The 26,418-nt window shown below is 41.7% G+C and overlaps 1 protein-coding gene across 1 annotated transcript in view; it reads right to left on the reverse strand.

Annotated features, from left to right (window-relative positions):
- The window catches only part of Cfap54 (cilia and flagella associated protein 54), a 284,397-nt gene that overhangs the window by 75,443 nt on the left and 182,536 nt on the right, over nucleotides 1-26,418 (reverse strand). Inside the window, exons 52-61 of the mRNA XM_021174289.2 lie at nucleotides 25,808-25,910; nucleotides 24,437-24,584; nucleotides 23,508-23,665; nucleotides 23,186-23,362; nucleotides 22,931-23,057; nucleotides 16,689-16,844; nucleotides 14,141-14,246; nucleotides 13,159-13,246; nucleotides 8,811-8,909; nucleotides 7,075-7,216 (exon numbers count right to left, since the gene is read on the reverse strand). Of these exons, the coding sequence (XP_021029948.1) occupies nucleotides 7,075-7,216; nucleotides 8,811-8,909; nucleotides 13,159-13,246; nucleotides 14,141-14,246; nucleotides 16,689-16,844; nucleotides 22,931-23,057; nucleotides 23,186-23,362; nucleotides 23,508-23,665; nucleotides 24,437-24,584; nucleotides 25,808-25,910 (1,304 nt within the window). The remainder of the gene's footprint in view (nucleotides 1-7,074; nucleotides 7,217-8,810; nucleotides 8,910-13,158; nucleotides 13,247-14,140; nucleotides 14,247-16,688; nucleotides 16,845-22,930; nucleotides 23,058-23,185; nucleotides 23,363-23,507; nucleotides 23,666-24,436; nucleotides 24,585-25,807; nucleotides 25,911-26,418) is intronic.

Here is a 26,418-nt window from a genome sequence, read left to right on the forward strand (position 1 = left end):
TTTTACAAATCTAGACATCATCAAAGAAAGTAGTAATACTTTTCAGCTTTATAGAAGTTATATTTTTTTATGTGACAGAAGTCCTATTTGGGGAAAAAAGGTTAAATAACAGATAAATTCTTCCCTATATGCCATAAAATACTTTATTACTACATCTTTTAGGTCTCGGAGGTTGGAGGTGGTGTGTTATGCAGCAATATCGTACCAGAACAGCAAGCAGCAGATGCTGCCTCTCTCATAAGCACTCTGCCCCTTTCCTTTTAAATTTAAATTAAAAGGGGGTTGGAGAATTTCATGCATGGGTGGTGACAAATTATTTTTACAAACATTATACGTACTCTTGGAGAAAAACATCAATGAATTTGTGCCGATGCCAGGCTGGCTTATAGGACAATGTCTCATCTCCAAGGGTGCTTAGCTAGTCTATGAATATGACTTCTTATGCCGAGGAAATTATGATGATAAATATTATGTTTTCAGAATTCCAGAGCTGTAGAAAGTGATGGCAGAGAAAATATTAAAGGCCTCTCTGGCAGGTATGAACTCCAGCAGAGCTGGTATGTGTCCCACAGGTAAGCCACAGCAGAGATAGCCAATGTTGCAGACAAACTCCCAATTCTACAGCTTTCTCTATAAAATAAACAAAGTGGCTCTCTTGGTGGCCTCTTTATTTCTAGATATTTAGCTTCTTGTTTGTTTCTTCAGCTCCTTGCTCCCATCTGCATCATTATAAACCCCCCAAAAAGTTTCTCCTGTTTGAATGAGCCAGGGGTCCTGACTGCTGCACTAAAACCAGTGGTTAATAGGTGTGTAGTACCTCTGGTGGGCAACATAGGAAGCACAGGACAGAAGATGACCCATAACATGCTCTCATCTCAATGCTCAAAACCTGCTAATACATGAAGCCATGTGGCAAAAGGAGAACGATGTTTGTCAGACCAAATCAAGGCTCTCTCCAAGTGTTCTAGAGACAGGAAGACTTGGTGTACAAGTGTGAGTCCCAGCGTCGGTCCACAATACCCACATGAACACTGGTGTCTATGGCGACCCACTTGTAACCCAGCACTTTAGAAGTAACTATAAGAGCTTCAGGTAATGCTAGCAAGCTTGACTAGCCAAATCAGCAAACTCTGAGTTCAACAAGAAACTCTGTCTCAGCAGATGAAATGGCCAGTGACCGAGGAAGATGTCCAACATCAGCCTTTGTCTTTCACACATGGATACTCAAATGTGTCCCTGCAAGCATCCATCCTTGGGTTATCTAGATGGTCCAATGTCACCATAAGCTCCTGGAAAATGGAAATACAAGGCAGAAGAATGAGAACTGACGCCAGGGTGGTTTAGAGATGCTGGCTTGAAAGATGGGAAGGACACAAATGTCAAGGAACTTGGATGGCCTCTAGCAGAGACACTCCCTTGGGGCTCCTGAGGGTAGTGGTCCCCCTGACATGAACCAGGGGATGGATGTTAATTTTACATATCCGACTTTCAGCACTCATGATAAAATCTTGTTCTGCAAAGCCTGTGTTAGGGCAGGAACGGAGGCTGGTGCCTGGTCAGCAAGCTTCCACCCACGTCCTTGAGTGTTTCTCTATTGAGAAAAAAATTATCATCAAAACCTTTAGTTAAAAGAAAAGGTTCTCTACATATATGACTAAAGCTGTGGTCCTAGATGTCACAAAGAGAAGTTAAGACCAGATAAATTTTATTTGTTGTACAAAATCTTTTTTCTAACTAAAAGGTGCTATTTTCCCCCTCTTTATGATTCACATGCTAGAAACTATTGAGATAGAGTCTGTTCTGAAACTGCCTTCAAGAGACTAGGGAGGAGAGGAGAAGACCCCTCTGGTGGTCAGCACCGGAGAACATCCCTTAGCAACTGTTGATATGGGCCCCAGCCAGAGCTCTCAGTCTTCCTCAGCTTCTAAAACAGTCCCCCCTGAGTTCTCCGAGCCATTGACTTGGTGTGAGCTCCAACCTTATAACCAGAGTAAGTTGCTGATTCCTCCCAGGTGGGTCTAGGCCCCAACTCAAGGTCTAGCCTATCATGAACTCCAACTCCCTGCTGTTGGCTGTTTTCCCTCCCCTCTGAGGCTCTTCCACTCACATCCATGAGCTGGCAGCAAATCCTGCTCCAACGAGGGCCTCCGGTATTAAAAAAAAAAAAAAAAAAAAAATCTCCACTTCTGAAAACAAGTCTGTGTTCTGTCGAGCTCAGCCATGGATTAAAACAAACCCTGTTCACTTTGCAGAATTGCTCTGTGCTTGACTTTAGAAATAGATAGAAGGAGCTTTCAAATCCCTCAAGTTCCTTCAAACAGATTCTAAAACTATGCGCCAGCTCTGCCTTATGTCCTATGGAGTGTCTTCTCATGTCTAACATGGTACTTAACAATACTGCCTACAGAGCTGGTTGGGCAAGGGACTGGACAAATAGAGACAGTTGGCTAAGTTTTACTTCTTCAGTGTCTTGCCTCATTTGTAAAGATGTGCATTATTGATGTTCTCCCTGAATTTTTCCTAGAGGTTAAATAACCTGTTGTTATCAGCTGGTAGTCCAGCCTTCGGGCTTCCTGCTGTTGTCAGTCCTTAGTTATGGGGGTCCTACTAAGAACACTTGAAAGATTTCTTCAAGTCTCTGACAGGCACATCCTTCTGTCTATCTTCAGGAAGATGGCATCTGCTGCAGTCTCCCATACATCATCTTGCTTCTTATTGCCCATTGTGATTCCATCTTGCACAATATTTATTGCCTTACTGGTAGTGTTGACAGTTGATTAGTACCCATGGTTCTGCCTCTTCTCATCATGTTTTCACATGTGTATGTTTGTATGGTGAGCATGCACATATGGATGCTTGCAGGGACACATTTGAGTATCCATGTGTGAAAGACAAAGGCTGATGTTGGACATCTTCCTCGGTCACTGGCCATTTCATCTGCTGAGACAGAGTTTCTTGTTGAACTCAGAGTTTGCTGATTTGGCTAGTCAAGCTTGCTAGCATTACCTGAAGCTCTTATAGTTACTTCTAAAGTGCTGGGTTACAAGTGGGTCGCCATAGACACCCAGTGTTCATGTGGGTATTGTGGACCGACTCGCTGGGACTCACACTTGTACACCAATCTCTTTAATCACTGAGACATCTCTCCAGCAGCCTTCTCAGATTTATATGATCAATAAGATATTTCTTCAGTGAAATCCCTGGACCTTTATAGACACTGTACTAGGACAGCTCTGCTTCACTGCAACGGGCTCTCACCAAGGCTCAATAATTGCTTCTATGATACTCTCAAGTGATAAAGCACATGGATGCATGAATGGATGGATGGATGGATGGATCGATGGATCGATGGATGGATAGATGGACACAAATACACACACACACATACACACACCTCCACTATTCTAGCACAGGTAGATTTCTGTCTGTCCCATAAGTAAACGATATAACTGTTTGGGATTTGAGTACAAAATTCATCACTCCATTTCCCTGCTACTGATTGTGTTGGAGGATTAAGAGAACAAGATCATTGTAGAGAAATGGAGTCTATCTCTGAACCAAGACCCAGTGAGGAAGGGAAGGACAAGCCCGTTTCTTCAGGCTGGAAGATGAGCTGTGTCTCAGGAGGCAAAGCACATCCTACAGTATCGACAGTATTCTCAGCTCTACTCCATAGGTCTCTGTGGTCTTGATGGGAAGTTCATCAACATGGCCTGAATTTGCAGCTTCCCATATCTTATGTGTATTTAGCTGTGAGAGGCTGCATCTGGAACCACTAATCCAAAATGGTGCTTTTAATTTAAAGTGTCTTATAGGATTTAATAACTTTTTTATCCCTGCTGAATTAACACTAAGGCCACAAGACTGTGGAGCTAGAAGACTTGGCTAACTTCAAGGCTAGAAGACTGTGTCTATTTGAACACAGCTGCAATGTTGGCAGCTAATACACATCTTCACGATGAATCTAAACATTGTCCCACCAGGGCCATCATTTTGGGATCCACAAGACAATGTGCAGAATATTTGACAAATGGAACCAAGCATTCTGCCGGAATTTTTTGTGTCTTATGAATACCTATGATTTCTCTCAGGTTCTGGCAAGGAACTCTGGAGTCCATCTTCCGCAGGTAGCTGTTTCTGTCTTGAATTGCTTTGTCAAGAACATTGGAGTCTCCTTCTGTCTGGTATTCATTTGCACCTGTCATATAACTCACTATTCCCAGGAGAAAATAATATTCCCAGTGATTCTCATGCCATCCTCATTGTCTCCAACTTTCCACAAGAAGAGATTCATTTAGCTTCTGGTATATTCATCCTGATTCCAGTGATATGGCTTTCTAAAATATGGATTTGTATTTTTTTCAATGTGTATGCCTTTTCTAACTGCTGTGGTCAGAAGCTCATGGAAGAGAAAACCCACCTCCCTGCTGTGTTTGTTCCATGACTCCTCTCTGATGGACACAGGCATCTGGCACTGGACTTGCGGTATAGCTCATTGTTGAAATCCATACTTAGCAAGCTTAAGGCTCTGGATTCCATCAATAGAACAGCAAAGGAGTGGGAAGGAAGGGGAAGAAGCAAAGAAATATCTGGTACTGCGCTGTGTACACAAAACGATGAATATTGTTCATCAACTCATGTGTGGATGAATACTAAAATTGTTGAAAGCTAGATTAGTGCAGTTTTTTTCTGGATGCTAATTTATGCTAATGAGTAGGAAATCAAACAAGTTTTATTTGTTGTTGTTGAGCAATTTTTCCCCTTTAGCAAGTCATTTTAATATGAACTTCATGGCCATCTGTGTATTTGTGGAAATCAGGTGGGAATTCAGAACTTCCTTCTAACCCAAATACTGAAGCAAGCAGTCATCAGCATGCATTAATTATCAGCCTACCAGGAAAAGACTGGAGGGCAAGATTAATATTCTTTATGCAAGGTAAAATGAAAAACAAATCCGACTTTACAACCGAGCAATTTCATAGTTAAAATAATACAGAAGTGTTAATGGTCTGATGCAGGAACTGAAGAAGCTGGAGCTAAGGAAGCTGTCCACATAGAACAGAAAGACCAATTCTAGCATTAAGCTAAGATGAAAATGCCTCACCTGGAGGGGCTGACATCAATCGGTTTAGAGAGTACCATCCTCCATAGTGTGCCCATGGCTAATGTCATTAGTTGATCGTGGCAACAGCTTTTCCCGTCTTTCCATGTAGATGCACACAGTACTTAGGCAAACCAGTGGTCCTCAGCCTTCCTAATGCTGTGACCCTTGAGCACAGTTTCTTATGTCCTGGTGATCTCCCAGCCATAAAGTTATTCCATTATTGTTTCATCACCATAATCTTGCTACTTGAGTGGTAGTGTGGATGACCATTCAACAACCATTCACAGGCCTCTCTCCCCTTGTACAGGCAGAGCACATGTCCCTGTCTCCCTCACACTGAGCACTGCTATGAGCTGTGGGATCAATTGGTGAAACAGGCCTTCAGCAAGCCTGTATAATCTGACCGCTGGCTCTTATGCCAGTATCTACTGTGAGCAGAACATGCTATGGGTAACCATGAGGTCCATTGGGGTCCATAGCTGATGGTCACAGAGCATTTATCAGTTCCATCTGAGGCCTGAGGCAGAGCAACAGTAGAAGAGGGAAGATGTTGTTAGGTGTAAGTCAGTGAGGGATGCTCAGTAGGTCTCAGACAAATCGTGTTATCCCTGAAAAGCAAAGGACTAGAATAAAGTAGACATGTTATACAGAACTAATGAGGACCTGATAGAAAAGAAGTAGCCATGCTGGAAGCATGAGAAATGAAACCAGTGCCAGGTTTTTACACTCTAGAAATCTGTGCAAGGCCAGAGGCATTGTCTCTAGTGAATTCATCTGGAAGACACCAAGGAGAAGAGAGTGCCAAGATGGAGGTGCGGGTCATGACCCAGAAGCCAGAGGTAACCAAAGCCTATCAGGCATGAAGGAGATAAAGATTTAAGAATAAAGCCTTGGTATAAGAAGGCTTTCTAATTATTTGACCTCCACCAAGGCTCTGTTACACCGGGAATAGTTCTGATTTCTGAATCATCCAGAAGGCAGTTGGTGAGACTGATGTGAGACAGGAGGCCATCAGTGAGGGGTAACCTTTCAGCAGAGGAAGCTGATCCCTGGGGCTATGAGAGGGCACCACAGTCACCTAGCTGGGTTAAAGGGGGTGGGGATTTTCATCTCCTTTAGCTCAATGTTCAGCTCACACCAAAGCCAAAAACCAAAACAAAAACAAAACAAAAAACCAGAAAGATAAGTCTTCCTGATCAGCAGCCCCTTGCTCCGAGGTACCCTTTCGGTGCTTAGTATATGAGAAGCATTCAATAAATATTTATGACAAGCAGATGAACAAACACATAAATGAATGTTAAGTACACTACTGCTGATCCGTAAGTCACATTATATTTCACTAACAAAAGAGTCAACAATTGGGAAGTAAAAGTCATAAAACAAACAAACAAACAAACAAACAAACAAACAAACAAAACCAGTACTTAACCTTAAACTCTATCCACCTGGCATTCATCAATTCACTTACTGGGCTGAATGGCTGGCATGCGCAAGTGATGGTGTACTCTACTGTGAATGAATGAAGACAGTGCAGGCCCCACATCGGGAAACTGATGAATGGACAGTAAACTTAAATACGCACACTTGAACGTACACACAAATGTAAAAATGCTAATAAAACTAAAGATCCCTGAGAGAGGGTGAGTTGGTGAATGTTTTAGAGGGGAGGATCAAAGAAACTCTCTCAAATTAAAACATTCCCCGGAGGTACTATCTGACCTGTGAATATATTAATATCAACAGTATGAGGTCATATCAGCCCGCAGCAGCCAGTTGAGTCATGTGTACACTCAGGTAGCAAACTGAGCACACTCAGGTATAGAGTTGTGGCAACTGACCCTAGGTAGAGCTCTGGAAATCCCCCCAAAACATTATCTCCTCTAAGAAAAAGCCAACAAATCACAACAATAAAGTCTTCCAAACTTGGCTTAGGTGGTACACAAGTAAGTTCTGTAGTCATTCAAACATACCGAGTAAATAATCTGTATATGAAGACAGAAGATCCACAGCGGCAAACTCTGGGATGTTTGGCAATGTAATGTTATTGACTTTGTTGATCATGGCACTCTTCTTTCCTATCAGGAGGTTGATCCCCAGTACAGATTCACTGACCTAGAATGAACACATTAGGATTCTTATGTTAGGTGTTAGTAAAGGCTATTGTTTGACCATGTATCTCCTAGTTCATGTGCTGGTAATCTGGTCCTCACTGTGGCACCAGGATGGGGGGAAAGGGGGGAGATAATTTAGAGAGATGATTAGGTCAAGAGAGCTCAACCCTGAAGCATAGACTGAGGGAGGGGTCATCACATAGCTCCTTCTAACAGGAGAAGCTGTCTTCCCATTTTATTTTTGTTCTTGTCTTACCACCTTCTGCCTTGTAATTATAGAGCAAGAAGGCTCTTCCCAGGTGCTAGCCCTTGATCTTAGACCTACCAGGCTCAACAACGGTGAGTTAGTAGATCCATGTTTGACATAAATTACCCAGAATAGGCTGTTCTGTTACAGCAGCACAATATAAGCAGAGATGGTAAACATGAAGGCATGAATTCACAAAATAATATTTGACATACATTGTGTGTGGGGTGGCACTGTTAGGAGGTGTAGCCTTGCTAGAGTAGGTGTGGCTTTGTTGAAGGATGTGTGTCACTAGGGGTGGACTTTGAGTTTTCAGAAGTTCAAGCCAGGCCTAGTGGCTCAGTCTTTTCCTGCTGACTGATGATCCAGATGTAGAACTCTCAGCTCCTTCTCCGGCCACATGTCTACCTACACACCACCATGCATCCCACCATAATAGTAATGGACTGAAACTCTGAACTGTAAGCCAACCCCAATTAAATGTTTCTCTTTATAAGACTTTCAGTGGTCACAGTATCTCTTGACAAACAATAGAATTCTTAATAAGACACAAGGGAAGAAAAAAATCATAGTATAAAAAAAATATATGATCCCTGATATGTGGAATATGCATCACAGGCAAGTCAGTTGGTTAGCTTTGACAATTTAATCAATGTATAAGTCACTTTAAATAAGCTACATCACATAGCTATATACATGCATTTGTTGAAATGTCAAGCAGGTACACATGTACATCCAAATCTTTATTAAGGGAAAATGAAATGGCTTGTGTCTAGTTACCAGTGATTATAAATGCTACACAGGTATAGAAACTATTTCTAAAGTCTCCAAACAGACATAACAGATAGAATCCCACCCCAAGTATAACTTCTCCTTTCCTTCAAGCAGATTCATTGTACTTCTATGGCAGCTGATAAATGGGGAAAACAGGCCAGAAAACAGGGAGGATCAACAGTGAAGAACACAAGACCACAAGGAGGATCAACAATGGAGGACACAGGACAACAGGGAGGATCAACAGTGGAGGACACAAGACCACAGGGAGGATTAACAATGGAGGACACAGGACCACAGGGAGGATCAACAATGGAGGACGCAGGACAACAGAGACAGTCAACAATGGAGGACACAAGATAGCAGAGACAGCCAACAATGGAGGACACAAGACAACAGAGACAGCCAATAATGGAGAACAGAAGACAACAGAAGACAGAAGACAACAGAAGACAATCAACAATGAAGGACACAAGACAGCAGGGAGAGTCAACAATGGAGGACATAGGACAACAGAAAGAGTCAACAATGGAGGACACAGGACAACAGGAAGGGTCAACATGCACCCTCTAACCTGTGCAGCAGCTCGTATTGCAATCCAGGCCAGCGAGCTATACATCTCAGTTTGAGTTGCTACTGGGTCTTTAACAGAACTGTGCCTTCTGGGAAGAGGCTAAAATAGTAAATAGAAAGCATTTAGGATCAAGACTATCACGGTGTTTCTTGACAAATCTCATATCCCCAGATGACATGCTGGTGGAATAATATGCAGCCATGAAGAAATGTAATATATTCTTGCCATGAAAAGATATTTTAAATTATCATAAAGAAAACTATACTACAGAATTATATGCACATATGACCCTACATTTTAAAAGTGTACACATATTTCTGTACATACAAGCTGAAATTACACCATCTTAAAAGTGATTATATCTTCCCCAATTTTCTATAATTGGTTTATATGACTTAGGTATTAGTTTAATAAAAATATTTTAAGTGATGTCAAATTCCATTAATTTTTAGAGGTTATTTAAACTAAATGTATTGGGTGCAAAAAGACCAGGAATAAGAATACCCAAATTTGTCCTGCTTTTCTGTTGGTTTGACATGAGTCGCATAGTCCTGCTGGCCACAAACTCAAGATTCTCTGACCTCAGGCTCCTTAGTGACTCAGTGGATTTTGATATTAGATTCATGTTGTAAAAAATGCTAAAGAGATATTCATAACTCCATAGAATAATAGAAAATAAAACACAAATAGTCACAGTTTTGAGTACATATCTCTATCTTTATCTACATGTATAAATCATACACATTCACATATACACTTATATGCATTTGATTTTTAAACACAAGAAGTTTAGTGCTTCAAAAACGAACACAGCAAACATAGTAACATATTTTTTATGTTATGTTATGAAGTAAATAAATCTTAACTCAGGTTTTACATTTTTAAGTAATTAGACTAGGTATGGCAGTGCATTCCTTTGATCCCAGTGGAGGCAGAGGAAGGTGGATCTTTGCTGGTCCACAGAGCAAGTTCCAGGACAGCCAAGGCTACACAGTGAGAACTTCTCTTGAAAAACAAAGAAGAATTAAGTAATTAGACCCTTACATTTTAATTTTTTGATATTCATGTTTTGATTATGTCTTCATTTTTCAAGGAAACAGAAGAACCGAACATATAATAACATGAGACAGGTCAATGATTTACTTCTGTCTAGAAGGCACATAGGAAGAAATGAGGTCCTGGATAAAATGGTCTGATGTGGCCATTCTACACAGTGAGAAATTTGGAGATAAAGGATATCAGGTCAGAGTTCTCCGTCGGTTCATGAACTATATGGTTCGGCCCATGATCAGGCCCTACAGGAAACCATGTGGGCTCTAGTGTAGTAACAACGACTACCTTACTAAACCTGAGGAATTCACCTACTGCAAGTCTGGAAGCAAGACAGACTGCCAGCCACAAATTAGAGAATCCAGGGTAGCGATACAGACACTGGGAAATGCAACCACTTTTAATGAAGAGGACAACATTATTAAGAAGGCAGGAGTTAGGCACGCACAAAAGAGAATTTTAAAAATTCTTGCTGGGTAAAGGACATGATGGGCTTTCTTTTTTAGACGGGGAGGTGTCAACATTTCACAGCCCATGGGGACCAGAAAAGAATAAGAGAAAACCTGGAATGATTGATGGTGAAGCCATAAAAGCATATTTACTTATGATCCTATATACAGAAAATCCTAAGATACACATACATATGCACATGTGCACACACACATAAACATGCTCTATTAAATCAAGGAATATGCTCAGTGAAGGTATGGGATATGAAATCTAGTGGTACATGTGAATCAAGTACATTTCTATAGAGATAATTTCTGTCCCTGGAGTCTTAATATTGTTAAGACAAAAGGTTGTACTATAGTGTCAACAGAATTCCTTAGAAAATATCCAATTCATTTTTTCTTTGCACAAATTGAGACTGGAGAACATGTGTGAAGATGTGAAGGTCTCCAAGTACCAAGAGAATTCTGAAGATGAACCGTGAAGCTAGGGGGCATATGCTCTGAGACCTGAAATCTTACCCAAAGCTACATTAACAAAGAATGAAATTCGCACAAAGGTAGACTCAGAGATCAATGGATTCTAAGGATCTTTAGTATGCTGCTGAAAACACAATCCATAAAAAAAAAAAAAACCAAAGAGCTCATCCCTGAACTTCATAAAAAGTAAGAACTCCCTTGTCTCTCAACACCACTAGCCACAGCTGGGAGGAAATATGTGTGAATTGGACATCCAGTAAGATGTCTAGAATATGTATACATGACAAAAGAAGAAGAAGAAAAGCTGCCACAACTGATCTTTCTCTTTGAACTCCTTTCCCTGCTTATCTGCTTGGGAAATTCCATTCCTCTTTTGACCTTGCTCATCTGTGAAGTCTTCTACTGTATTCCCAGGAAAGAGAGTCAGTTTGTCCCCCGTCTCTACCTTGGCATATTGTGTTCATGATCCTTATCAAGGTATCATTCACTTGTGTCTTTCCCTTGCTAGTTCCCTGGGGAAAGTGAAGGGCACAGCTGGTACTATATCAAGCCCTTCAAAAATGCTCAGTTGGTGAATAAATAGATAGATGCTCAAAAAAAATGTTACTTAGATTTAACTAATAATTACTGGGTAATCTACTACATATAAAATACTTAACGGAGAATAAAGACGTCGTGTTGAAGTTAGGTAACGTTAACAGTATACTTAATGCATCTTGCTCAGTACATTATGTTCCTGGTCACACTAAAAAGTGTGCGTAGCCACCTCCGTGTCAGAGGTGGGAAAATGAGTCTTCTGAAGTCAGACTGAGATGCAAGCCTAAGACTGTGCTTCTTTACAATATTTAAAGCAAAATATTACTACTGTTTATTTTGTTTTACGTTTTATTGACTTATTTGGGGGCACTTATATGCCACAGTGCATTCGTGGTGGTCACAGGACAACTTGCTCTAGTTGGTTCGTCCTGTCATGCACATCCTGGGAATGAGGCTTAGTGGGAAGAGCCTGTCACCAACTGATCCCATCTCAGTAGTCCCAGTCCTGCTGCCTTTTAAGGTTTTTTGTGGGTTGTTTCTATTAAGACAAATTTTCAAATATTGTATTTCAACAGCCCGAATTTTCAAATATTGTATTTCAACAGCCCGAATATGCCTGAGTGAGTGTTTTTATTTGTTTTGGGGCTATTTTCTTTGCCTCTGGTAATTTTATAGCTTGCTAAAATATTTATGCTATGTCAAGATATACAGATTTTTATGGGATTATACTACTTCTCCCCTTCAAATCCCACTTGAAATTCATAATTGCAAGCATATCTCTTTAACAGGCCCAGAAAGCAATGTTATTCATACATTTGACTACTTTTCAGGGCTGCTCTCTATGAAAACCAAACACTTGTTTTTCCTCTAACTGGCAATAAACATTTTTCTCATACCACCAGAGCAACCTTTCCAAGTTTATAGTCATTTTGATTTTTTAAATGGTGGTACCCACCTAAGGCAGCTATCTTATAAGTAATTCAATTGACTAAATATATTTGCCCAGACATTTTAAATCATGTTCATGACACCTCAGACATTAGAGACTTGAGCCAGTTGCAGTGCCTCATGCCTTTGCATACGGGAGGCAAAGCAAATAGAAGTCTATGAGTTTAAGGCCAGCCTGGCCTATAGAGAGAGTCTCAGGGCATCCAGGGCTACAGAGAGACCCTACTTTAAAAACAAACAAAAAATATATAAATATAAATATTTAGAAATATACATATGTATATATTATGTCATACAACCACCTTCATTTACCATTCCAGCAACTGAAATAATTATCTCATCAGAAATTTCCCTACAGAGGGCCCCTTCTCTTCCCCTCCTCCCCCACTCGTTCCCTTCTAACTTTCCATGTCTGCTGCTGTAACATCTGTTTCTCTCCATCAGCTCTGGAAGAAGAGGGACTACACTTGTCTTGCCACTGACTTAGCTCCTTCTAGAAGAGAGGTTTGATCAGCATAGGTACTTGATACATCTGAGAGGGATAATTGACCCTATCAGGTCAAATTGGTTTCAGAATATCATTTGTCTCTTTCCTGTATTCTCCTGAGCATCCCTAGCCATTTTGGGTATTTACATAGCCAGCATTCTGTGTGCATCATTATAACAAACAGAAATACCTAAATGGAATCAATTTCCAGAGTTCTGCCTAGCATCTCCAAAGAGACATTTGACAGCAAGTGTGCATAAGACTGCAGAGTGCAAAGAGGCACCGTGAAGTGCGGAGTGAATGTCTTCAAGTCACATAGGAAAATGCCTTATTCTTTCAGAGTTACTGGAAACAACCAAACGCAGGCACCTTCTAATTCCTATAAATGCAGCTTTACCTTGAGTGTTGTGGCTGAAACCTTCCTCTTTGGCTTCTTCAGATAGAAATACACCAGGGCAATTTCAAGGTAGGAATCCCTTATCAACCTAAAAAACAATAGGACGTTAGCTTCAGCCTCACTGTTCTCTTGAACAACCTCTTCCCAACCAACAGTGTCTGGGAGAGAGAATGGTAAGTATAGGCCAACAAGGACTTTCCTAACCTATGCATCTTTAGGCCACAGGAGGATCTTCCTCTGCAAGGAGAAGCGCTAAGAGAGGGCTCAGCATTCTTCCTGGTCTTGTGCTAGCAACATCCCAGGCTATGACGGACACAAAGCTTAGCAAAGACCTTTCTGGAACATTCCAGCAAAGAATCACTAAAGACATCTCAGTGAATGAAGCCATTCTTGAAAACCAGTCCTCTGTTTACTCTTCTATATGAATCAAAATGGAAAGAGAGAACTTCTCAGAAGGCAATAATAATAGTGAGATCTATATATGAACTGTTAAAGTATCAGTTGAGGCCTCTTATGTCAGTGCTGATCTAACAGCAGTGACTTCCCCTCAATATTGACGCAATTTCTATACAGGATTAAGTAGACTTATGGATGGCTACACAGACTATGCAAATAAACCCTTCTAAACTCTTTCATATCCAAGGAATGATCTTCTTGTTGTAAGCCAGTTGTGCAGAGGAAGTCCCTACAGCCTTGATATTGACAGGTGACCTGGGTCTAGGTGAGAACCAGTTTGCAGCCTAGAATACCACTTTGATAAATGGAAGGCAGCCCATCTTTTCCTGTAGTGGAGGCCTTTGGTCAGAGCAAAATGCGACAAACTTGAGAAGCCAGTCAATGAACCTGCTGTCTGGATGAATCCAAGAGTACAAGCCCTGTCACAACAAGGTCTCCCACTCATTCCTTTCTTGAGTCTTCTCAGCACCAACACACAGAACTCAGACTGCACAGGAACACTTTGACAAGAATGAAATGTCATTACCCTGAGTTCTGATCGTTTTTCAGGCTTATTTGAATAGCTTCGAAAAAACTCTCGATGTGTGCAATTGGTGTTTTCTCCTCCATCAGCATTTGACGCTCTATTCTTCCTGAAAGTAGGGGGGGGGGGAAGACAGGTGTAAAGATGATTTCCCATATTTTGTTTATCATCTTTAATGGAAGAGCAGATAGATATTTCATTCGCAAACTCTGGAAGCTGAACAGTTGTCCTCTGCAGGTCTGGGTCAGTCCCTGATAAAAGATACTCTCAGGATGAGGTAAAGCTTCCTTCCCCCTGAAGGTCTGGAAGGATTTCAATAAAGTCTGGATTCCCAGCATCACTGGCCTTACAGCCTACTTTTCTTACTTCATGATTCCTCTCCTCTAACATCTTGCCTTTGTCTATTTCACAAATACCCCAAAATGGCTCACTGTATCCTTACACTCATTGCAGAAGTATTAATAACTAACTACAAAGAGATAGAGTAAGCCTGAGCTATCTTGAAGGTTAAATGGATTTTTTAAATGTGATATGTATATGTATATATGAATAATATTATCCAGCATCAAAAGAAAGAAACACTGCTATTTGCACACATGAACCTGGGACACTGTGCTAGGCAAAAGCAGCCAGGCACAGAAAGGTGAACACTGAATGATGCTCCTTGTGTTAATATGTGAATTCCAGAAAGCTCCATTCTTGTGGTGGAAAGCAGAGTGCTAGTTGCTGGTATAGGGAGGTGCTGGTAACACTTCAGTCAGGACAGACGAGTTCTGTGGTCTACTGTACAGCCTCGTGATTATAATTAGAGTGTATTATACACTTTAAAAGTGCCAAGGAATTAGATTCCTAAATTCATGCAACAAAATGAAATGTTTTGGATACGTTTAATTAGTTAGATTTAATCACTTTGTACTATATACAAATATGGAAGCATTATACTGTACCTAAAGTTCATAATTTTGTCAATTAAGAGCAAAGGTGTTAAGTTTTATAATGGGGGGGGAGTGAGCAGAGCCTTCAATGGCTGAGCCATCTTTGCAGCCTAATTTTTAAATTTTAAGAATAAACTTAATGAAAGCTGAGCAGTGGTAGCATGTGCCTTTGTTTCCAGCACTTGGGAGGCAAAGGCAGAGGCAGGTAGATCTTTGAGTCCAAGGTCAGTTTGGCCTACAAAGCAAGTTTCAGGATGGCCAGGACTACACAGAGATCCCCTGTTTCAAAACAACGTACAGACAGACAGACAGACAGACAGACAAAAAACTATTGTAAACAAGTTCTTAAAAAGTCAACAAAGACTTGCAAATACTTAGAGATCATGTCAGTGCCCACCCTTCTCATGTCTCTCAGCAATCATGGTGGGTGCTATCCTTCAAGTACAGGAACTGAGACAGCTGCCCTGTAGCAGAAATGCCAGGAAGGGAATTCTATGTCACCATGAGTAAGAGCCACAGGTTTTTGTGCAACAAGAAGGAAAAGGAACAGGGGAGGAGTAGGCACAGGGTTCCCATTTGGACATTCTCACTTAATATGTGCTGGCATAGAAGATGTTAACTCTCACGATGCAAGCCTAGTTCAGTAAGTAGCAGCAATCGTTACCCAGTGGTTTTCTTATAGCTACAATGGCTATGGTAAAATTGTATGACTACGCTGTCCGTAAGTTCCAAAGGATCTATTCTAAAGTTTTTTAAACTTTAATTTAATGTTATCTCTTACTTATAGAAAGTAACCAAGCTGTTTAACTAGGTAGTAAAATAATGGAAAACACTAAATGTATTATTATCATTTCATAATAAATCATTCTTTATTGTTGTAATTAATAACTATAATTAGTTTTATTATTTAACAAGTATACATTTTAAAAGATTTATTTTTAATTTTTTAATGTTTTCTTTTCTATGTACAGATGGCATTGTGTACATGTATGTCTGTATATCATGTGTATGCCTGGTTCCTGAGGAGGCCAAAAGAAGTCACTAGATCCCCTGGAATTTAAGTTACAGCCATGTTCATGCTGGGAATCAAACCTGGGTCCTCTGGAGAAGTCAGTGATCTTAACTGCTGAGTCATCTCTCTAGCCCAAAATTTTAATTTTTAAATGATGTGCATATTTATGTATGTGAGAGGGCGTATATGTGAGCATCAGTGAAGGCACCCACTGAGACCAGAAAAGATTGTTGTAAACCATGGAGCTAGAGTTACAAGTGGCAATTCCTTCTAACACAGATGCTGGGAACTAGACTCAAGCCCTCTGTAAGAGCATTCCATTCCTAAAACTGCTGAGTCATCTCTCCAGTCACATACTATGTGGGGAAGTGGCCGATGCTGCTGTTCTTTTTAACCAAACTCTATAAACTTTATATGAGGATATCAATTAGCAGTAACTTCTTTTTAGCTAAAACCTAATGAGAGGCCTTGGATCCAAACCTGAGATTTACAGAGTGTTCACATGTCTTGTAATTGCAGAGCTCTTTGTAAAGTCTATGGTTTTCACAGCTGAGGAGTTGATTCTAAAGGCTCTATCCCAGTTCTGATGCCAGGTACAACTCACCTTTCTGAAATAGAATCTCAGCCTCCACTTCATATTCCTCTGCTGCGGTTGCTTTACAGACCTTCAAAGCCATGTCAAACATGTGAAGAACAGGCAGCCACTTACCGATGTCCTTCTTCTTGCTGCTGGAACATACCTGCTTGGCCATGGTGTGTCCTAAAGCAAAACGATTGGGTAGAGGCAAAACAATGAAGTCTTCAGTGATCGGAGCAAGCCACTAAGTCAGTGGACTTCTCTTCACAGTTCCTAGTAGACATGAATGTTTTACAGAGTCCCAGCAGCCAATGTGTCAATGATCTACCACAGTAACTTGATGTTTGATAAATCTCCAATCTGCTATATTATTTTTAAAATCAATAATCGCCTCTAAGTCTCTCCGGTCCTCAGTTTTTAAGATGATGCTGTTAGCAGAGAGACATCTGGAAGTTGTATAATGTTCACTATTAATAGATGTGCATATATTAATAGGCAATGCTTTTCTTTCTATGAAATGCACTAGTTGCTCGTTAGGTAATATTCTGTAATCACCATAAAGCTCTTTATAGACCAGGGCTACATGCCATTCTCCTTAGGAGCTCTCATAGTTAATGGCTGTGTGGAAGGATTATTGAATGGAAGAAACTTTTTCTTTTGATTGTACAAGATAGGGTTTCTCTGTGTATGCTGCCCTTGAACTCACTCTGTAGTCCAGGCTGACCTTGAACTCATATATCAGCCTTTCTTTGCCTCCCAAGTGATGGATTTAAAGGCATAAGCCACCACTGCTTATGTTCTATATGACATCAAATTCTGACATCAAAAAGATATTTTCTACATGTTTGAGTACTAGATTTAAATGAGGAAAAAAATAAGAGCTAAGGCTTGTTAAATGTTTCCCTACATGCCAAGTACCATCTCATGAAGTCCACATGATTTTCCCCTGTGATTCACAACACCGAGTGGGCAACATTTGACAGAAGACAAGGTGATAGCTCAAAGCTGTAAGTAACTTGCCCAAGGTCACATGACCATGATTTGAACCTAAAGCAGCCTGGCCTCAAGGCCCACACTCTAAACTACAATACAGTATCCTAAGAGCAAGATCATGGTACAGTTGATTAACCAAGAATACAAACAGCAAGGCAGGTAGTTAAAACAACACATGACTGGTCACAAGCAAAGAAGCTGTAGGGCATAGTGGGGGCAGAATAGGGATACAGGGATCTGGCCTGTCCAGATCTTGAAAAGGCCCCAAAAGCCTAGCTAGACAACATGGTTGTCTAGGTCAGTGGATGACAATCTTCTTTACTTCTGGTTCTCACACACATACATATAATACATATATACATATATGTGTATGTATTATATGTATGTGTATGAGAACCAGAAGTAAACAAGTTTATGTGTATATATATATATATGTATATATATATATATATATATATATATATATATTTCCTATCAGAGGCTATCACAAAGGATCAAAAAGAGCAAGTAGCCAAATTCCTGTGATGCAACCTATGCTGTGAGGGAAAACTGTGGGGAAAGCTAGTTGCAGACCCTTTCGTGCTTCATAATATTGAAATGTTCCCTTTCCCAGTAAACACCAACTCTGGGGAGAAAAAAAAAAACTGTTGTGAAGCTGACATTGTTTTGACAGAAAGGAGCTTGTGGTTTTGTTTTTAAAGGCTGTATTTAATATAATATAGCAGGAAGCAAGCTGTTCAGCTTCAAATGCGTCTCCAAAGAAGCAACAGCATTGTCAGTGACTGGTGACAGATCTTCAAGATTGGGAAGTCAGAAAAGCCGAGCTGATTTTTATACTGTCTGTGCTCTGAGCTCATGCAGAACTCAAATAAGAAGCAAACCGTGGGGCTAAATATGTAGGGGGGACATGGCTGGAGTGTGGTCATCAACTGAGCTACAAGGAGAAGCTAGCTAGTTGCTTTAATTCATCCTCGAAGAGGCTTACGGAGTGAAATTCATGTGCCAGTGGTGAGTACAGAGAGTGGATCAAAGGAGAAGAGCGATAAGGGGAGGACTATGGGGAGAGGTACCCTGAACATATGCTTGCTGGCCTCCCTTCGCCAGTCCAGTCCTACTACTCTTGGCTGAGCAGCTACTGGTAGAGGAGGAAAGAGGGTCCTAGAAGATGAAAGATGACAACAGAGAGAGCCATCACCAGGTTTCTGCTCTCCAAGCAAACAGGACCCTGAGAAACGGAGTCAGGAAGGCTTATGTCAAAGATCAGAAATGGTACCCTAAGGACAGCCTAAATGCTCCCTGCAGAACTCTGTAAGTTCCAGAAAAAGGTAACTGTCGCTAGCTGCCTCCTGGACTTCCCAAGAGACAATGGACTGAATCCTCTGACCTCCTGAGCTCAAAAATGCCAGCTGGCCTTTGTTGTTTCCCTTGGAGCCTCACTGGGGAGTTGAGACTCTTAAAAGTTGATACAGAACCAAGCCACACAGGCAAAACCTGCTCTTCTGACCATCATGGGAAGACTGTCACAGCTAGACCTGAAAAACAAGGAGACATAAAAGAAGAGCCCAGGAAAGACGACCCAGCAGCCAAAAAGAGGACTATCAAATGCGGCTTCCAGAAGAGATAGCGTGAGTGAAATAACATAGATTGAGGACAGGGTAACAGAATAGCATATATACAATATACATGTATGCATGAATACACACACACACACACACACACACATATATATATACATACATATGAGCCTACATAGAAAAGCAAGTTATCAGCTAATTTTAAGAGGGTGGTCAATGCCAAAAATGTTAATTATTAAGGAGATAAATTCAATTAAGTTTCCATCATAAATTATAGAAATAGAATTATCACCAAAAGATGATAAACTGTGTAGACAAATATCGACACTTACAGTGCGTACTGTGGTCCCAGCAGCAAGAGAGCGAGGCATTTTTCTCATTTAATCTTCATGATTATTCCCTGCATGTTTATGCTCTCTCCCATTTGTATGTTAAAATCCTCTCCCCAACAATAATGGTGGATGCATATGGAGAGGTCAAGCTTTGCCTGCTGACTGTGAAAGCTGGGGCCTGGTGAATGGGCTGGGTGTGCTATATAACAGCTTGCAAGAGCCAGTTTGCCCCATCTATCACATAAGGACCAACTGAAGGAGCCAGGTGTGATGAAGACTCACCCTTGCAGAATGTTAAATCTTAGCTTTGGACTTCGACTCTGCAGAAATGAGAGCAATAGATTTCTACTATTTACAAACTACCTAGTCTAGGGTAACTTCGGGCAAGTGGGCTCCGATGGCTTTGGATCCGAATGAGAGAATTAAAAAGAAGCTAAATGACACTCTTCAGATTTTTCACATGGGTATCTAGGAAGTGGGTGGGCAATAACTAAGAAGGAATCTTCCCCAGATAGAAAGAAACTTGTCTCCAGATGCCAAGGGCTCAACTGATTTCAACATAAAGAGGGGATATGAATCCAGACATGTGCTAGTGAATTTCCTGAACTACAAAGCTGAAAGAAGAGATCTAACAAGTTTAGGGGAAGGAAGGACAGATCGTTTTTGCAAAAGAAAATAGCAGTTAGACTAATACTACGGTTCTCACTGGAAACACTGAGTGTGAGTATAATGGAGTAGCACCTACCAAACCCTAGAGAAAAGACCACGCCCACATGAAAGATGCTCATGCTGGACTGAGAGAGCATCAGTCACCTGCCATGGTGAAGGAAAAGTATGGGTGGAAAACAAGGTTGCAGAGAGCATTGTCTGGACTGCTGGGGAAGGAATGGGGCGTGGGGGGGAAGATTCAACCAACAACCACAGAGCAGAACCGAGGCTGGGAAATGGAGACCCACGAGAAGACAAGCGAGGAGAAGCTGCAAGTATTGCCCCGGCGGTAGGATGTCTATTCTCAGAAGTTATAAGTTATAAACACTATGTCTAAGAGAAAGAAGAAATAGTTTAAAGGAAAAAAAACCCTCATGATATTCCCAGGACCATAGCACAGGAAACCTCTTATGCCATAATAAATGGAGAACATTAATTTAAGAAATAATCCACAGAAATAGAAGACTTTGTGGTGATTCGGAAACCAGAGAAAACAGCTGGGAGGACACAGTGCCCAGGGATCTACAAGTTGAGGGAGCTGAGTGCCAAGAAGATACAAGTGATGCAGATACTGACAGATACTGAGTGACCCATGCAGGCAAGATTGGAAAAGAACACTTTGGAGTTGTAACTGAGCCTTGGTCAATCAACAGTGATTTCTGTCATCTGAATGCAGAATAAAGTAAGAGAGTTAAAGAATAAAATTAAAGACGGAATAAAGACAGTTAAAGACGGAATAAAGGAGTTAAAGGGAGATGAAGAAGAACAGAGGGGGTGGAATCTATCTTTGAAGAGCCCAGAAGTCCATGTATCATGTAGATCATGTGGGACCATATTACCAGATGGACATAATAACTGAAGAGGTGGGGTGTGCTTACACCCTGGGAATCTCAGAGATCTGAAATAGTAGAAGTGGAGCTGCCCCCTCCCAGCTCCCAATGCCTGCTCTGAGACCACCAACGGAGAGGACCAGGAGTACTCAGTCACCTAGCAGAGCACCTGGAGTTCTTCTCCATGCTAATGCAGTATCTAGATAGCCTTAGCCTTCAGTCAATGATCTTCCTTCTGCACGCCCTTCCCCCCAAAGGTATATGATCCCTGGTTCATCCCAAATAAAGTGTACGCATCCACATCCACCCCCAAAATAAACAAGGATCATCTCGGAGAGATGCTTCCTTAAAATCTGCCACGGGGAAGGCTTTCAGCTAAACAAGCTGTGACATTAAGACTCCAGGCCTGGTCTCTTCTCCCACCCCTCCAGTACTCACGCTGCTCCAGTCAGACTGCATGCTGCTTGCCCTGGACTCTGCCTGATGCTCAGACGCCCTGAGAGGAAACCATGAACCATGGAGCCCCATTCCTGACTTCCTCAACAGGTGGTACACCAGTGGCACCCAGGTACCCAGAGAGGAGACAGGGAACCATACCATTTGTTCCAGGTGCTGGGCCCTGTTTTCCCCTTCTGGTTTGGGGCAGTGAGCAGCCACATGCTGATGCCCCAAAGGGAAACACTGGCTGTAGACTCTGCCATCTTCTCTCTGAGCTTGTGAACTGACAGCACCCAGACACTACTGGTGAAGCAGCAGGACACAGCATCACAGTATCAGAAGGGTATAAGGTGCTTCAGAATGGGTGATGGTTTTCCTTTGTCTGTCTGTCTACTTTTTTTTTATAAGTAAAGATTTAAGCATATTAACATGCTGAACGTCAAAAGGAAAAGGTGATCTCAATAGCCAGACAGTGGATAATGCATGATGGAAGGAATGAATCTCTGAAGCCACGACCCTGGGAAGCAGACACCACCTGAGAGCAAGGCCAAGAGGCTGGGCTTTGAGGAACAGGACTAGGCCCCTGACACAGGAGTAAGGCACAGGAGAGCTAGATTCCTAGCCTGCAGAGAGCCTATACATCTAAGCGCCTGTGTTATGCTGCCTAAAACAACCACGGCACCTGGCATTCAAAGCGTTCTTAGCCCCAAATCCATTACTTGACATGCACCATGGTAAAATATGGAAACTAGGCCTTTAAGACACCTTGTTTCATAAAAATACAAAGAGTCTGAAAGTCCCCCACATTTAGATGACCTAGACTTATTGCTTAAAATGTCACAAACAAGATATCAGAGCTTTGGGGAAAGGCATGCTATTATCATCAACACATTAAGACAATGTTTCTTCCATGGGCATTGTCTTTAGAGATGCAGGTACATAACAGCATCAGTGATAACTGGCAGACACAACACTGTGCTATATTCCTCTCTGAAATCTTTCTCAATTTGACATAAACATTTAAAAAAAAGCTGTAATTTAGAGAAAAAAAACTGGTGTATTATTTAGTAATGAACTCATACCTTGTGTTTCTGTTTTCTCAATAAAGTAGACTGTGAAAATAATCTTGTTACAGATGATTGAACAACTGGATAAAACGCAGTAGTCCAAAGCAAATGGTTTCACATATTACAACTGCTGTAATTAAGCTCATAAAACGAAGCTCATCCATATACCACAAAGTCTAGCACGTGGTAAGTAACCGAAACCTATTTGCGCGTGTCGAGCTTGGGTTCCTATCATACTGACCCTTTAAGTTATGATAGCTTACTTGAAAAATCAATTAAAAATTCCCACCAGTTACTCTGAGAAGGTAGATGCTTCAATGTTCTTACCAATCCTCAGTTTTAGTTTGGCCAATAGCATGACATGAGGAAGGTAGATATTCTTCAACGGCTGTAATGGGCTTGCATAGTCACCATCTGAGAGGGGAAATTCAATGGTCTCTCCAAAAGTTAACATCTGGGGAAGAAATACTGTAGTCAGTAGTGAGATGGAGGGAGGGAGGGAGGGAGGGAGGGAGGGAGGGAGGGAGGGAAGATGGCAGGAAAGTACAGTCCCAAGTCTATGGCCATCAGAAACATTCCCACCTGTGCAATAAGAATTCTGTGAGCTTGATTCAAGAAAATTAATTTGTTCTCTTTTGAAGATGCTTTTTTGAATTTCTCGGCTTTCGTTAAGTCATCCATCAGAATGAGGCTTTTTGCCAGGGTTAACCAGGATCTGGGAGAAAGGAATTCGCTCCCTTCCAGCAAACTGATAATTTCCTATTGAGAGAAAAGGAGTCTGTGTTTCCCAATTCATTGAGGAGCTATGGCTGTGGTGCCAGGCACCCATTCATTGGGGTTGAGAATCCCTCCTATTGATTCAACACAGATTTTCCCTAAACACAGTACAAACACTACCCCTCACCTTAAGCTTTTGTATGATGTCTGCTTTAAAGTGCTTCTCCTGAAGGCCCAGGACCACAGCTTGCATTAGGAACTCGGCCAGGACCTCTGTGTCGTCGGCACTCTTTGCCTCTGTGCATACTTCATTGATGAGGCTCAGACAGTCTGTCAGCTCACTCTCTAATGTGGACAGGCATAATCGAGATGCATGCAGAAGCAAGAAAGGACATGTGTGTAATGTCCCCAATGACCAAAGAGTAAGGGGACATTATAAGGGAAACAAACATAGATTACATGAAACACAGAGTTGGCGGGGTGGGGGCTGGGGACTGTTATCATTTGGGTCAAAGTAGTTTAGTCCAAATGCTAGAAAAGTCATATTATTGCATGAGATGACTTGATTTGGAAGGTGGACAGACACGTGGAAATGGGTAGGAACACAACTAGCCAGCTATCAGTCACCACGGGAGCTACTCTTTACAGAGGCTAAGCTGTTATCTAAGACTATAACTTCTGTCCATTTCTGTCTGATAATGATCCCAATAGCAGTAAGGTTTCTCCATCTTCCAGAGAGGAAGGGACATGCAGAGCCATGGGAAGGTGAGTGGAAGGTCAGCAATGGAACCCTATGTTATTGGCTTGTGAGCTCTATGCAAAGACACCTTCCTGAGACCTGGGCAAAGGTGTTTTAGTCTCTCTCTCTCTCTCTCTCTCTCTCTCTCTCTCTCTCTCTCATTCTCTCTCTCTCTTAAATCAGTAAGATACATGCCACTTGGTCTGGTACAGAGGGCTGTGAGGAATCACTGTTTTTGCTTAACAGCCTGTGCTTTAAATTCTGGAAAGAGAGCAAGCTAGAGACTTGGGAGCCCTATCACTGACACAGCCCTATAAAATGCTGGCTGTCCCTTATGTCAAATGGACCATACAGAAACACATTAATTAAGAAAGTACCTTTCATGATTCCAATACCGCGAATCTGTGCGATGAACGAAGTTACCAGCATCAAGCGGCACCTCAGCCAAAGGTGAATATTGAAGTATTCCCGAGAGTTCAGGGAAATGGGGTCTAAAAACTCACTGTCATCTTTACTTTCTGTGGTCTAAAGAACGTGAAAAGATGAGGTTATCTTCCCAGTGGACAATGTCAGGATTCTAGCCTAAAGCTAAGCATGAGCCAAGAGGAGCACCCGATGGCATTTCATGGTATCATGTTTTAAATTAAGAAGTTATTGCTGAGCATTCTGTAAACCACAGGTGTATGTAAAAGAAATGAGTGAAGCCTTCTGCTATTCCAAAGACCCCTGTTAATACTTTACATCACATTTTGGCCCATCTTTTCTCTATATATTTCTACTCAAAAGCAGCTTTGTGTGGAACTAGAAAGATGGTTCATGGGCTAAGAGCTCCTGCGGTTCTAGCTAGGGACCTGGGGTTCATTCCCAGCACCTTATGGCAACTCACGGTCACCTCTAACTTCCTCTCCATGGAATCCAGTGACAGTATCTGCCTCCCGCTGATTATGGCACACACGGTGCTCACAGACGCAAACAAAATACTCTTACAGATGAAGTAAAAACTCTTACTAATAAAAACAGTTTTATAGCAGTGAATATTTGGTGTGCTTTTTTGACTATATCAGCAGCAGTTTCCATGTCATCAAAAACCTCTTAAACATCCCTTTTAGGAGATGAAAGATGAGAAATACAGTACTGGGTATCTGCTTTGGAGGATTACTTTGCTGGGTTATGGGATGGGTGATTTCATTAGAAATGTCTAAGATTCCCTCTGTGTAACGTATGTTTTTATACAGACTTCTGAGCGATTTGATGCTGTTATGTGGCCTTACTAGGTCCAGTGACAGCTTGTGACAGCTGTCAGGCAGACATTGGAGCCCTGTATGAGGAAGGCTAAGTTTAAGGAATCCCCACTGGGAAAGACTTGGTGTCCTGCTTGCCCTGTCCAGGTAATAAACTCAAGAGTGGAAGGAGGGTGGATCTTGGGAAATCTTTCTGCTGGGGGGCGGGGGGGCATATCGAGACTTACCGCAGCGACACATCTGCACGTGTCTTTGGGAGATGGCTATATCCACCCTCAACCGCCCACAAATGAGATCACAACTCTTTTGAAAAGATCTTCAGGGGCCTTCCTCCATAAAGAGTGTGAATGAGATGCCAATGCACCCAGGTTTGACGCTGATTTTGCTGTTACTTTGACCTTCCCATTTTGTGTCATCCACATAGTTGATCAATTGCCTACCGTGCCCTTCACTATGGTAATGTGTATGGTGTGATGCGTCTTGTCAGGATGTTAAACTCGTACGTACAGAAGTTTCTGGAGAGGCGGGGCTGCATGACTCTTCGGGCACTTTCTTTTTGAACACCTTCGAATCCTGGAGAAGCTTCAGTGTAGAGTATAGGATAGCAGTGCTGAAACCAAGGGAGGGGTTTGACTGTTAGCAGGGTCAGAATCTGCGTGGCATTTCACAACCCTCTACTTTCTATGAAAATGACCACACCCTCAAAGGTTATCCAGGCATCTCCTTTCTCTGTCTCAGGAGCATTGGAGCACTAGGGTCCTCTCCTCTCCTCACCATGACACTTAATCACAGCATAGAATTCTAAACCCACCAGTATAGTCCAAAGGCATGATGATGACGATGATGATGATGATGAACCACTACAAAGTCCCTTTCAATAAAAATGGATGAAAAATAATAACTAACGTTTCCATCATTTAAAAACTAGATCAAAGGCAAAACTTCCACTTCCGCCTCCTGCAGCCAAACTTATTCCATTCCAAGTCCTCAGGCATGGCCAGGGCTCTCTGACTCTTCAATGCATACTGTTCAATCCATCAAGACTGTCAGTTTAACACACAACGTATGGCCACTATCTGAGAGACGCTCGTCTCTCCACCCCATTCACCTATGTCGTG

The sequence above is a fragment of the Mus caroli genome, chromosome 10, assembly GCF_900094665.2.
Source record: "Mus caroli chromosome 10, CAROLI_EIJ_v1.1, whole genome shotgun sequence".
NCBI classification, from domain to species: Eukaryota; Metazoa; Chordata; class Mammalia; order Rodentia; family Muridae; genus Mus; species Mus caroli.